We start from the raw sequence: 13548 nt of genomic DNA, 5'->3' as shown, positions 1-13548 counted from the left end.
TCTCAGCACATCCATGAACCTCCTCTTTGGTCTCCTCTTCTCCTCCTGCCTGGTGGCTCAATCCTCAGCATCCTTCTCCCTATATACCCTGGGTCCCTCCTCTGCACATGTCCAAACCATCTCAATCTCGCCTCTCTGACTTTGTCTCCAAACCGTCCCACCTGAGCTGTCCCTCTGATATGTTCATTCCTAATCTTGTCCATTCTTGTCACTCCCAAAGAGAATCTCAACATCTTCAGTTCTGCCACCTCCAGCTCTGCCTCCTGTCTTTTTGTTAGTGCCACTGTCTCTAAACCATACAACATAGCTGGTCTCACTACTGTTTTGTAAACTTTCCCCTTCACTCTTGCTGATATTCTTCGGTCACAAATCACTCCTGCCACCTTCTCCACCCACTCCACCCTGCCTGCACTCTCTTCATCACCTCTCTACCACACTCTCCATTACTTTGAACAGTTGACCCCAAATATTTAAACTCATCTACTTTCACCACTTCTACTCCTTGTAACTGCACTATTTCCACTGGGCTCCCTCTCATTCACACACATGTACTCAGTCTTGCTTCTACTGACTTTCATTCCCCTTCTCTCCAAAGCATATCTCCACTTCTCCAGACTAGACTCAACTTGCTCTCTACTCTCACTACAGATCACAATGTCTTTTGCAAACATCATAGTCCATGGGGACTCCTGTCTGATCTCATCTGTCAACCTGTCCATCACCACTGCAAACAAGGAAAGGACTCAGAGCTGATCCTTGGTGTAATCCCACCTCCACCTTGAATGAGTCTGTCATTCGACTGCGCATCTCACTGCTGTCACACTATTCTTGTACATGTCCTGCACTACCCTAACATACTTCTCTGCCACTCCAGACTTCCTCATACAATGCCACAACTCTTCTCTTGGCACCCTATCATATGCTTTTTCTAAGTCCACAAACACACAATGTAACTCTTTCTGTCCTTCTCTGTACTTTTCCAACAGTATTCTCAGAGCAAACATTGCATCTGTAGTGCTCTTTCTCGGCATGAAGCCATATTGCTGCTCAAAGATCTTCACCTGTTTTCTAAGCCTAGCTTCTACTACTCTTTCCCATAACTTCATGCTGTGGCGTTCAGCTTTTATGCCTCTGTAGTTACTGCCAGCTCTGCACATCACCCTTGTTCTTGAAAATAGGTAACCAGAACACTTCGTCTCCACTCCTCAGGCATCCTCTCCTTTCCAAGATTTTATTAAACAATCTGGTTAGAAACTCTACCTGCCATCTCTCCTAGACATTTCCATGCCTCCATTGGAATGTCATCTGGACCCAACTGCCGTTCATCCTCTTTATAGCAGCCCTCACTTCTTCCTTGCTAATCTCTTTTACTTCCTGATCTTACTCTCACCACATCATCCAGCCTTTTCTCTCTCGCTCATTTTCTTATTCATCAACTCTTCAAAATATTCCCTCATCTTCTCAGCACACACTCATCACTTGTCAGCACACACTCCTCACTTGTCAGCACATTACCATGTGCATTGTTTTACCACCTTAACCTGCTGCACAGCCTTTCCAGCCTCTGTCCCTTTGTTGGGCCAATCGGTACAAGCCTTTTCTCCTTCCCTTACTATTCAACTTCTGTACAGCTCGCAATATGCCCTTTTCCTTTTGCTTTTGCCACTTCTCTTCTCGCCTAGCCGCATCTCCTTGTACTCCTGTCTACTTTCTCATCTCTCCGACTGTCCCAAAACTTTTTTGCCAACCTCTTTCTCCTATGCTTTCCTGGACCTCTTCATTCACCACCAAGTCTCCTTGTCTTCCTTCCAATGTCCAGATGTCATACCCAATACGCCCTAGCTGTCTCCCTCACCACATCTGCCAGCTACTTTTCCAGTTGTCCAAAATTGTTCCCCTCCAACTAGTGCTTCTCTCAACCTGCTCGCTAAATTTACACACACAGTCTTCCTCCTTCAGCTTCCACCATCTGATCCTTTGTTAGCTCTCACTCTCTTCCTCTTCTTTACCCATCCTACAAACAACCATCCTATGCTGTCTAGTGACACGCTCTCCTGCTACACCTTACAGTATGATTTCTTTAGCTTGCATCTCCTATAAAGAATGTAGTCCACCTGTGTGCACCTTCCTCCACTCTTATATGTTACCCTGTGCTCCTCCCTTTTCTTAAAGTAGGTATTCACCACAGCCACTTCCATCCTTTTTGCAAAATCAACTACCATCTGTCCTTCCCCATTCCTATCCTTGATACCATATTACTTCCTCATCACCTCTGTTCCCTTCAGCAACATGCCCATTGAAGTCTGCTCCTATCACCACTCTTTCATGCTTGGGCACACTCTCCACCACCTCATCTAACACACTCCAGAAATCTTCTTTCTCCTTCATCTCACAACCTACCTGTGGGGCATATGCACTGATGATATTCATCATCACCCCTTCAATTTCCAACTTCACACTCATCACCCTGTCAGACACTCGCTTAACCTCCAACACACGTTTAACATACTCTTCCTTTAAAATGACCCCAACACCATTTCTCTTCCTGTCCTCACCATGGTACAACAACTTGTACCCACCGCCGATGCTCCTGCTCTTGCTTTGCTTCCCTTCCACTTGGTCTCTTGCACACACAATATGTCTACCTTTCTCTTCTCCATCATATCAGCCAGCTCTCTCCCTTTACCAGTCATACTACCAACATTCAAAGTCCCCACTCTCATTTCCACCCTTCTAGTTTTCTTCTTCTCCAGCTGTTCGTGGCAACGTTTTCCTCCTTCTTCGTCGTCTTCACCCAGCAGTAGCCCAATTTCCACTGGCACCCTGTTGGGCAATAGCACCGGTGGCGGACGTTGTTAACCCGGGCCGCGACCGGTCCGGTATGGGAATTCGATTCTGAGTCTGCATCTTTGGGTTGGCTTGTTTTACGCCAGATGCCCTTCCTGATGCAACCCTCCTCATTTATCCGGGCTTGGGACCGGCACTCAGAATGTACTGGCTGCACACCCCATGTGGCTGAGTTTGGCACCCCCCTACCTAGCTGACCTAATTAAACCTTACGTACCGGCCCGGGCTTTACGTTCTCAGGGTGCAGGACTACTTTGTGTCCCTAACGTGAATAAGAAGTCTGCGGGTCACAAAGCTTTCTCTTATTGTGCCCCTGTTCTGTGGAATGATCTCCCTGCCTCAATAAAACAATCAGATTCTGTGGAGATTTTCAAGTCCAGACTTAAGACGCACTTATGTTCCCTTTCATATGACTAGCATACTGGTACAGTTTTGTTTTACACTTTTTACTCTTTTAATTGATTTATTAGCAATTGGAGCGGGCTGCGGCCTCAACTGTACCTAAATTCTGGGTTTTTAGTGAAGTTTAGGGCTAGTGGCCGGCAATCACCTTAGTATTTCTCTGTTTTTCTTGTTGTTTAATGCTGGCAAATTATACATATTTTTTGTCTTTCTGATGCCTGATTCTGTTTTTTCTCTCTGTTTAAGGTGCAGCTCTATCCAGAAATGGGAGTTGTATTTGTGTTGGCGACCCTCCTGTCCTGTGCGCCAATAGCATTTCTTGTATTTGTCCGTGGATTGTTCTGTGAATTGTTCTGTAATTTATGTGTGTAGCATGGCCCAAGCAGAGGGTCACCCTTTGAGTCTGGTCTGCTTGAGGTTTCTTCCTCAGAGGGAGTTTTTCCTTACCACTGTTGCTCTGGGGTTAGTAAGGTTAGACCTTACCTGTGTGAAGCGCCTTGAGGCAACTCTGTTGTGATTTGGCGCAATATAAATGAAAATTAATTGAAATTGAATGAATGCGTGTCCAAAGTACACTGAAAAAAAGAACTAACTTAAAAAAGCATTACAGTTGGTAAAACCAGAATTAATTAATTTATATGAACTTAAATGAGCAAGTTACATTAACTGTAATTTACAAACGTAAGTTCAAACAATTTAATTCATTCAGGTTTTACCACCTGTAATGTTTTTTGTTAAGTTGGTTCATCTGTTCTCTTTTTTCAGTGTAGGTGAGTAGAGAGGTAAAGAAGAGAGTGCAGGCAGGATGGAAGTGGTGGAGAAGAGTGGCAGGAATGATTTGTGATAGAAGGATATCTGCAAGAGTGATAATATCAGTGCTAATTCCTTATTTTATTATTTTAGGTTAATTATCAAGTATTTGCTTTTGTTATTTGTTTAGAAGTGCTTGGAACCTGGTTCAAAGTCTCAACAAAAGAGTTAAGTTTCACTTCCATTACGCATGCGTAACTTTAAGATAAAGGGGAGCACCCATCTGTCTGTCTGTGGGGAGCCAGTAAGATTAGGATTGTGAGACTAAAACCCGCCCACTGTACCTCCTACATTGTCTTTTATAAAAACCAATTGTCGTCCATGTTCGAGGTCTGTCCCTGTGTGGACTGTGTCTCTGGGGACCTGGGCCTGGTTTTCAGCATGACTTCCAATGAATTCAAACTGAGGAGTATATTAATTTGTTCTTTGTAAGGGGCAGTATCTACAATAAGAACTGGGAGAATTAGCAAGTGGAAAGGGAACTTTAAAAATGATAGACCAGCTGTGCTGTGTGGCTTCAACACAGTGGCATTGGCATAAAGAGAGGAGGTGTGGCAGAACTCAAGATACTTTGAGTTTCCTCTAGAACAGGGGTGGGTAACAAGGGCCCAGACATTGCAGGTTTTTCTTACAACCAATCACTCAGCAGGTGGGTTACTGATGAGCTCCTCCCCTGAACATAAACACCTGATCGTCAATGAAATCACATGCTGAGGTGATTGGTAGCAAGGAAAACCTGCAGTGTCTTCGGCCTTCGTGGCACATGATTGCTTGTCCCTGCTCTAGAATAATGAAGATGGACAGGATTAGATATCAGAGGACCAACCCATAGGATGTTTTAGTATAGAAGTGACCGATGTATGATTAGGATGTTTGGGCAAGTGAGGATGGACTCACCAGGCAGGGGGGAAGAGTAAGGTCTAAGAGAAGGTAATGAGGGAGGACATGTAGTGGCTGGTGTGACAGAGGACAGGATGAGATGGAGACAGACGATCTGCTGTGGGGATCCCTATCTGGACCAGCTGAAAGATGACAAAGACGAAGAAGTCAGGGAAAGAACAAACAACCTGGACTGAATTGATCTGGATAAAACTGGAAGTGTTCCATTTGTTCATGCACCTTAACTCCACACTGCATTATGTATCACAGAAAAAAAAGTAAATTATATTTGTGCCACAACTATGCAAATAAATAGACTGACATTTCTGGAAAGCTCTCTGTACTACTTGTTTCAAAAGAGACTCACAGGTGATGTCTCAAGCTGTCCAGAAACTGTGCAAATGGTAAATGGACTACATTTATATAGCGCTTGTCCATCTGCATCAGACGCTCAAAGCGCTTTATAAATAAACCCTCACATTCTCCCCAATGTGAGGGTGCTGCCATTCAAGGTACTCACTACACTATGGGAGCAACTAGGGGATTAAGGGCCTTGACAAAGGGCCCTCAGGCTGGGATTTGAACCGAGGATCCTCTGGTCTCAAGCCCAGCGTTTTAACCAGTAGACCGTCACCTCCTCTAATGAAATGATACGACTTTCTCTGCATTTATTTGAGTCAGGGACATTTAGTAAAGTATAATGGTTATGGTTTAAGTTCTCTAATAGACCTGGATAGATTCAATGGCTTTTCACAATTACAGATGTGTGGTGTGGTTGCAGAATTCCAATATGGACCAAGTCCAGTTCTGGAATTTTTACATATTTTTGACAAGTGCTTTTTTCTCTTCTTTAGGATTCTGAGTGGCTGTGCCATGAACACGATGAATGAAGCTGAAGTTGTTCTGCGTCACAGAGCAGAAGTTAACTTGTGTCATATGTCGAGATGGAGAGAAGCATGAAGGACACACGTTTAATCCAATCAAAGAAGCATCTGCATCTGTGAGGCAGGAGCTGGAGAACTTAATGCAACATGTTTCTGATGACATGTCTACTGTAGAGAACCTCGCCGACTCACAGAGAGAAGAAATAACAAAAAGTGAAGAGAAGTCAAACCAGCTGAGGAACCAAATCAGCACCCAGTTTGAGGAGATGCACCAGTTTCTGAGAAAGAGAGAAAAAGAGATCAAAACTGACCTCAAACAGAAAGAGGATGATGATGTTCAGAAGATGACTGAGAGGTTAAATGATATACAAACAGTTCTGTCTGAAGATGAGGTGCTGAAGAGGAAGGTGACATCAGTTCTTGAGATCAAAGAAACAGAGAGGTTTCTAAAAACCTGCACTGATGAGAAAATGATAACGAGAGAACATTTGTTCAAACCCAGATCAACAGATCTCAACGTTGTGAGTTCAGCTCTCAATCTGGGGCCTTTTGAAAGTCACCTACAGTTCTTTGTTTGGAAGGAGATGCTTCAGATTATCAAACCTCGAGAAGAAAACTATCACTCACATGTGAGATTAAAAATTTGAATGTGTCTGATGATGGGAGAAGTTTGTTTCCATCAGCTAGCATACTTCCTAAACTTTTTTCAGTCAGAAACAAGGTTCTGGCTCCTTTACTTTGGTTCCATACATGCACAATCCAAGCGACTGTTATGTGGTCGCAACTCTGGATTGCAAAATTGCCACCGTGCTTATGCACAGTGCGAGGGTTCAGGGTCTCCGGTGCGCACCCTGCTGTATCACCACCATCAACAGCAGCACAATGATTGTTATTATTACTGAGTCAATATCACTCGAGCGCTGTGAATAATTCACCAACTTCTGAGTGCTAAAAGTCATGCAGAAACGATGTGGCATTCTGCAGCATGCGCAGAAGCATCTCCGCATTATGCATCACCAGTCAGTACAGGACGGATCAAACCATCTTCCTCGGTCCTGTGCTCACTGGTCGCGAAAACTCCTGGCGCTGTAGAGAAGGCTTGCAAGAAAATAAAAGTGACACTTTTCATGTACTCACAGTGACAAAATGGCACAACCGAACCCGGTGCGCATCCACTGGAAGCCTACTTTTCTGACCACCGTGTGCTAGCTGCCCATGTTGTGGGTTAGTGGTCGACACACGACGATCTCCGGCGATGGTGTTGCCTGCAGCCCCCCATGCCACCTTGCCCTCCTGAGCATCCCCAGGGAGCCACTCAAAAAAAAAAAAAAGGGTTACGACACTACCCGCTGAATTTAAGCAGCATATTAAATAAATGCTGATTTTATTGCATGCTTGGCGGACGTAATGAGAATGAGTGTGTGCGTATGTGTGTGTGACACAGAGAGAGAGAGAGAAAAAAAACAATTCATTTTACTTCTTGCTCTGATGACCAGCAACAATATGTGCCTTGATTGTCAGTATATATTGTTGCTTGGGACGATATGTGCCGGCTACATTATGTGCCATTGAAAAGTGCATATATTGACGATATATGCACTGCATCAATATATGCTGTAACACGCCTTTCCAGCAGGGGCAAGTAAATCATCATGAGTGCAAGTGCATAAAATTGTAAATACAACCCCAATTCCAATGAAGTTGGGACATTGTGTGAAATGTAAATAAAAATGGAATACAATGATTTGCAAATCCTCTTCAACCTATATTCAATTGAATACACCACAAAGACAAGATATTTAATGTTCAAACTGATAAAGGTTATTGTTTTTGTGCAAATATTTGCTCATTTTGAAAGGATGCCTGCAATACATTTCAAAAAAGCTTGGACAGTGGTATGTTTACCACTATGTACATCACCTTTCCTTCTAACAACACTCAATAAGGGTTTGGGAACTGAGGACACTAATTGTGAGTGTCATGATTTGGTATAAAAGGAGCATCCTCAAAAGGCTCAGCCATTCACAAAAGATGGGGTAATGATTACCACTTTGTGAACAACTGCGTGAAAAATAGTCCAACATTTTAAGAACAATGTTTCTCGACATTCAATTGCAAGGAATTTAGGGATTTCATCATCTACAGTCCACAATATATCAGAAGATTCAGAGAATCTGGAGAACTTTCTACACGTAAGCGGCAAGGCCGAAAACCAACATTGAATGCCCATGACCTTTGATCCCTCAGGTGGCATGGCATTAAACACCAAGATCGTTGTGTAAAGAATCTTACCGCGTAGGCTCAGGAACACTTCAGAAAACCATTGTCAGTGAACACAGTTCGTCGTTACGTCTACAAGTGCAAGTGGTATAACTCACAAACTCGTAGCTTAAAGCAGATAACCCGTAAGTTGGAGAGGAAATGGCGTCTCACTAATTTAGAAGATCTTCACTTAGCCTGGAAAAAGAGTTTGTTGCTCTATAAAAAAGCCCTCCGTAAAGCTAGGACATCTTTCTACTCATCACTAATTGAAGAAAATAAGAATAACCTCAGGTTTCTTTTCAGCACTGTAGCTAAGCTGACAAAGAGTCAGAGCTCTATTGAGCTGAGTATTCCATTAACTTTAACTAGTAATGACTTCATGACTTTCTTTGCTAACAAAATTTTGACTATTAGAGAAAAAATTACTCATAACCATCCCAAAGATGTATCGTTATCTTTGGCTGCTTTCAGTGATGCCGGTATTTGGTTAGACTCTTTCTCTCGGTTGTTCTGTCTGAGTTATTTTCATTGGTTGCTTCATCCAAACCATCGGCATGTTATTGGACCCCATTCCTGCCAGGCTGCTCAAGGAAGTCCTACCATTATTAATGCTTCAATCTTAAATATGATCAATCTATCTTTGTTAGTTGGTTATGTACCACAGGCCTTTAAGGTGGCAGTAATTAAACCATTACTTAAAAAGCCATCACTTGACCCAGCTATCTTAGCTAATTATAGGCCAATTTCCAACCTTCCTTTTCTCTCAAAGATTCTTGAGAGGGTAGTTGTAAAACAACTGATCACCTGCAGAGGAATGGTCTATTTGAAGAGTTTCAGTCAGGTTTTAGAATTCATCATAGTACAGAAACAGCATTAGTGAAGGTTACAAATGATCTTCTTATGGCTTCGGACAGTGGACTTATCTCTGTGCTTGTTCTGTTGGACCTCAGTGCTGCTTTTGATACTGTTGACCATAAAATTTTATTACAGAGATTAGAGCATGTCATAGGTATTAAAGGCACTGCGCTGCGGTGGTTTGAATCATATTTGTCTAATAGATTACAGTTTGTTCATGTAAATGGGGAATCTTCTTCACAGACTAAAGTTAATTATGGAGTTCCACAAGGTTCTGTGCTAGGACCAATTTTATTCACTTTATACATGCTTCCCTTAGGCAGTATTATTAGACGGTATTGCTTAAATTTTCATTGTTACGCAGATGATACCCAGCTTTATCTATCCATGAAGCCAGAGGATACACACCAATTAGCTAAACTGCAGGATTGTCTTACAGACATAAAGACATGGATGACCTCTAATTTCCTGCTTTTAAACTCAGATAAAACTGAAGTTATTGTACTTGGCCCCACAAATCTTAGAAGCATGGTGTCTAACCAGATCGTTACTCTGGATGGCATTCCCTGATCTCTAGTAATACTGTGAGAAATCTTGGAGTCATTTTTGATCAGGATATGTCATTCAAAGCGCATATTAAACAAATATGTAGGACTGCCTTTTTGCATTTACGCAATATCTCTAAAATCAGAAAGGTCTTGTCTCAGAGTGATGCTGAAAAACTAATTCATGCATTTATTTCCTCTAGGCTGGACTATTGTAATTCATTATTATCAGGTTGTCCTAAAAGTTCCCTAAAAAGCCTTCAGTTGGTTCAGAATGCTGCAGCTAGAGTACTGACGGGGACTAGCAGGAGAGAGCATATCTCACCCGTGTTGGCCTCGCTTCATTGGCTTCCTGTTAATTCTAGAATAGAATTTAAAATTCTTCTTCTTACTTATAAGGTTTTGAATAATCAGGTCCCATCTTATCTTAGGGACCTCATAGTACCATATTACCCCATTAGAGCGCTTCGCTCTCAGACTGCGGGCTTACTTGTAGTTCCTAGGGTTTGTAAGAGTAGAATGGGAGGCAGAGCCTTCAGCTTTCAGGCTCCTCTCCTGTGGAACCAGCTCCCAATTCAGATCAGGGAGACAGATACCCTCTCTACTTTTAAGATTAGGCTTAAAACTTTCCTTTTCGCTAAGGCTTATAGTTAGGGCTGGATCGGGTGACCCTGGACCATCCCTTGGTTATGCTGCTTTAGACGTAGATTGTGGGGGGGTTCCCATGATGCACTGTTTCTTTCTCTTTTTGCTCCGTATGCATCACTCTGCATTTAATCATTAGTGATCGATCTCTGCCCCCCTTCACGGCATGTCTTTTTCCTGTTTTTTCCCTCAGCCCCAACCAGTCTCAGCAGAAGATTGCCCCTCCCTGAGCCTGGTTCTGCTGGAGGTTTCTTCCTGTTAAAAGGGAGTTTTTCCTTCCCACTGTTGCCAAGTGCTTGCTCATAGGGGGTCGTTTTGACCGTTGGGGTTTTTTATAATCATTGTATGGCCTTGCCTTACAATATGGAGCGCCTTGGGGCAACTGTTTGTTGTGATTTGGCGCTATATAAGAAAAAAGTTGATTGATTGAGTTGAAGTTAAAACTCTACCATGAAAAGCAAAAGCCATACATCAACAACATCCAGAAACGCCGCTGCCTTCTCTGGGCCCGAGTTCATTTGAAATGGACAGACCCAAAGTGGAAAGGTGTGCTGTGGTCTGCTGAGCCCACATTTCAAATTGTTTTTGGAAATCATGGACGTTGTGTCCTCTGGACCAAAGAGGAAACAGACCATCCAGATTGTTACTAGTGCACAGTTCAAAAGCCAGCATCTGTGATGGTATGGGGGTGTTAGTGCCCATGGCATGGGCAACTTACACATCTGTGATGGCACCATCAATGCTGAAAGGTACATCCAGGTTTTGGAGCAACACATGCTGCCATCCAAACAATGTTTTTCAGGGACGTCCCTGCTTACAGTAGTGTTCAGAATACTAATGACTAAAAAGGTTAATCCAGGTTTTGAGTATATTTCTTATTGTTACATGGGAAACAAGATACCAGTAGTTTCGGTAGATTCTGACAAATCCAACAAGACCAAGCATTCATGATATGCACACTCTTACGGCTATGAAATTGAGCTATTAGTAAAAAAAAAGTAGAAAAGGGGGTGTTCACAATAATAGTAGTGTGGCATTCAGTCAGTGAGTTCATCAATTTTGTGGAATAAACAGGTGTGAATCAGGTGTCCCCTATTTAAGCCTTTGCCACCAGAATGGCAAAGGCTCACCCACTGATCAGCTCCAGGATGATCAAAGACAGTCTGGACTTACCTGTAAGTGCTGTGACAGTTAGAAGATGCCTGTGTGAAGCTAATTTATTTGCAAGAATCCCCCGCAAATTCCCTCTGTTAAATAAAAGACATGTGCAGAAGAGGTTACAATTTGCCAAAGAACACATCAACTGGCCTAAAGAGAAATGGAGGAATATTTTGTGGACTGATGAGAGTAAAACTGTTCTTTTTTGGTCCAAGGGCTGCAGACAATTTGTGAGATGACCCCCAAACTCTGAATTCAAGCCACAGTTCACAGTGAAGACAGTGAAGCATGGTGGTGCAAGCATCATGATATGGGCATGTTTCTCCTACTATGGTGTTGGGCCTATATATCGCATACCAGATGTCATGGATCAGTTTGGATATGTCAAAATACTTGAAGAGGTCATGTTGCCTCATGCTGAAGAGGACATGCCCTTGAAATGGGTGTTTCAACAACAGAATGACCCCAAGCACACTAGTAAATGAGCAAATCTTGGTTCCAAACCAACAAAATTAATGCCTCACAGATGTGAAGAAATCATGAAAAACTGTGGTTATACAACTAAATACTAGTTTAGTGATTCACAGGATTGCTAAAAAAGCAGTTTGAACATAATAGTTTTGAGTTTGTAGCGTCAACAGCAGATGCTACTATTATTGTGAACACCCCCTTTTCCACTTTTTTTTTACTAATAGCCCAATTTCATAGCCTTAAGAGTGTGCAAATCATGAATGCTTGGTCTTGATGGATCTACTGAATCTACTGGTACCTTGTTTCCCATGTAACAATAAGAAATATACTCAAAACCTGGATTAATCTTTTTAGTCACACAGCACTACTATTATTCTGAACACTACTGTAAATAAAGTCCGAGACGTATTCAGTGACTTGGAAATGCTCATGTTTCCATCTCGACTTGTCTGAAGAAAATTGGGAATAAAACTTATTATATTTGCAGGTATCGTCGAGTTTTAGAAATTTGCTTTCAGTTTGAGTTTGAGGAAGATAATTTTATACTTTATAACTTTATATATTTTTTGTATTTCTTGTATTTGAAATGGCATAAACAAATTAAAATGTGTGAAATACCAAATGTTCCAATACTTTTGGAAGGCACAGTATCCTAACCTTATGATAAGTGCAAAATGAGTGTGGTATTATTACTGTTTTGTTTACGACCCCTTCACACATAGTATAAATGTGGTCAAATTGCGCATGAAGTGCGCATGAAGCAGGAATAGTATACAATACGTGTAAAATCGTAGCTGCCTCCAATGCCTCAAACACCTGTTGCTACAACTATTTGTGCACACCGGCAGCTGAAAGTCACAGTGTGCCCTGTGAGAGCCCATTCAATCCCTCTCGCGGCATGTGTCGGCCAAATTCCAGGTAACACACACACATATCTAACACCACTCACTTGGCATTCACGCTATTAGAATGAAAGCAGTCAGCAGACGATCACTTTCGAGTTGGATAGGATATTTTTCTAAGTGCCCCCACGAGTGTGGTTTTGCAAACAACAACACACATGTGGTCTGCATGTCTATCACATGTGAGCGTGTGTGTCACGCCCACCCTCCCCCAACACATGTGGTGTGCCGGGGGGGGCACACTTACATAAAATGCTGATGTATGTGCTGCACAGACATGATGACATGGGGGCCAGACAGTAAGGTCTGAGCACACACAGTACGGGCAGGCACCTGTCAGCTCCTGACCATAGGCTCACTGACAGCTCACATAACACAAAAATAGTGACACGTTGGTGTGTGTGCGCTGAACTGACAGGGGCTGTGGCCGCTGACAGAAGCGGCTGTGGAGAACTGTGGTTATGGATGTCCCAGCTGGAGAACACGTACCGTGTTTGGAAGGACATGAATTAACAACTGTCCACTGTGACACGTGTGTGTCTGCTTGCTGTCCTCACTTGGACATACATAAAAAATATATATCGCTGTTGCGTGGGGCTGCAGTGAGCGCGTGCACGTGTGTGCACATTGACAGGCTGCCCCAGGTGAAATGGACTGTCAGGTCATAAGACCCTTGTGAGCTCTGTTCCACATGACGCAGTGTCTGTCCTGTGGTGCACTGTCCACAAGACACGCGTGTCAAGCCAGACACACACCAGGGCCGGCTGGACACTACGGGTTCAGCAGATGTGGACATAAGAGCGCACTGGTTCATCATTCATGTCATTTCATGACTGTACATCTGTGACCATGGGTCATCTACAGAGGAACAGATGGACCATACTTGTA

The 13548-nt window shown here is 42.9% G+C and overlaps 1 protein-coding gene across 2 annotated transcripts in view; it reads left to right on the top strand.

Annotated features, from left to right (window-relative positions):
* The window catches only part of LOC117512138 (nuclear factor 7, ovary-like), a 49885-nt gene extending 43386 nt beyond the window's left edge, over positions 1-6499 (top strand). For both annotated transcript variants that reach the window (XM_034172118.1, XM_034172117.1), the window contains exon 2: positions 5793-6499. In XM_034172118.1, the coding sequence (XP_034028009.1) occupies positions 5825-6469 (645 nt within the window). In that variant the 5' untranslated portion in view covers positions 5793-5824 and the 3' untranslated portion in view covers positions 6470-6499. The remainder of the gene's footprint in view (positions 1-5792) is intronic.
* The last annotated feature ends 7049 nt before the right edge of the window (positions 6500-13548 follow it).

Source organism: Thalassophryne amazonica, chromosome 6, assembly GCF_902500255.1.
Source record: "Thalassophryne amazonica chromosome 6, fThaAma1.1, whole genome shotgun sequence".
In the NCBI taxonomy this organism is placed as follows: domain Eukaryota; kingdom Metazoa; phylum Chordata; class Actinopteri; order Batrachoidiformes; family Batrachoididae; genus Thalassophryne; species Thalassophryne amazonica.
Note: the sequence above shows the minus strand (reverse complement) of the source record. Positions and strands in the feature narration are given on the sequence as shown.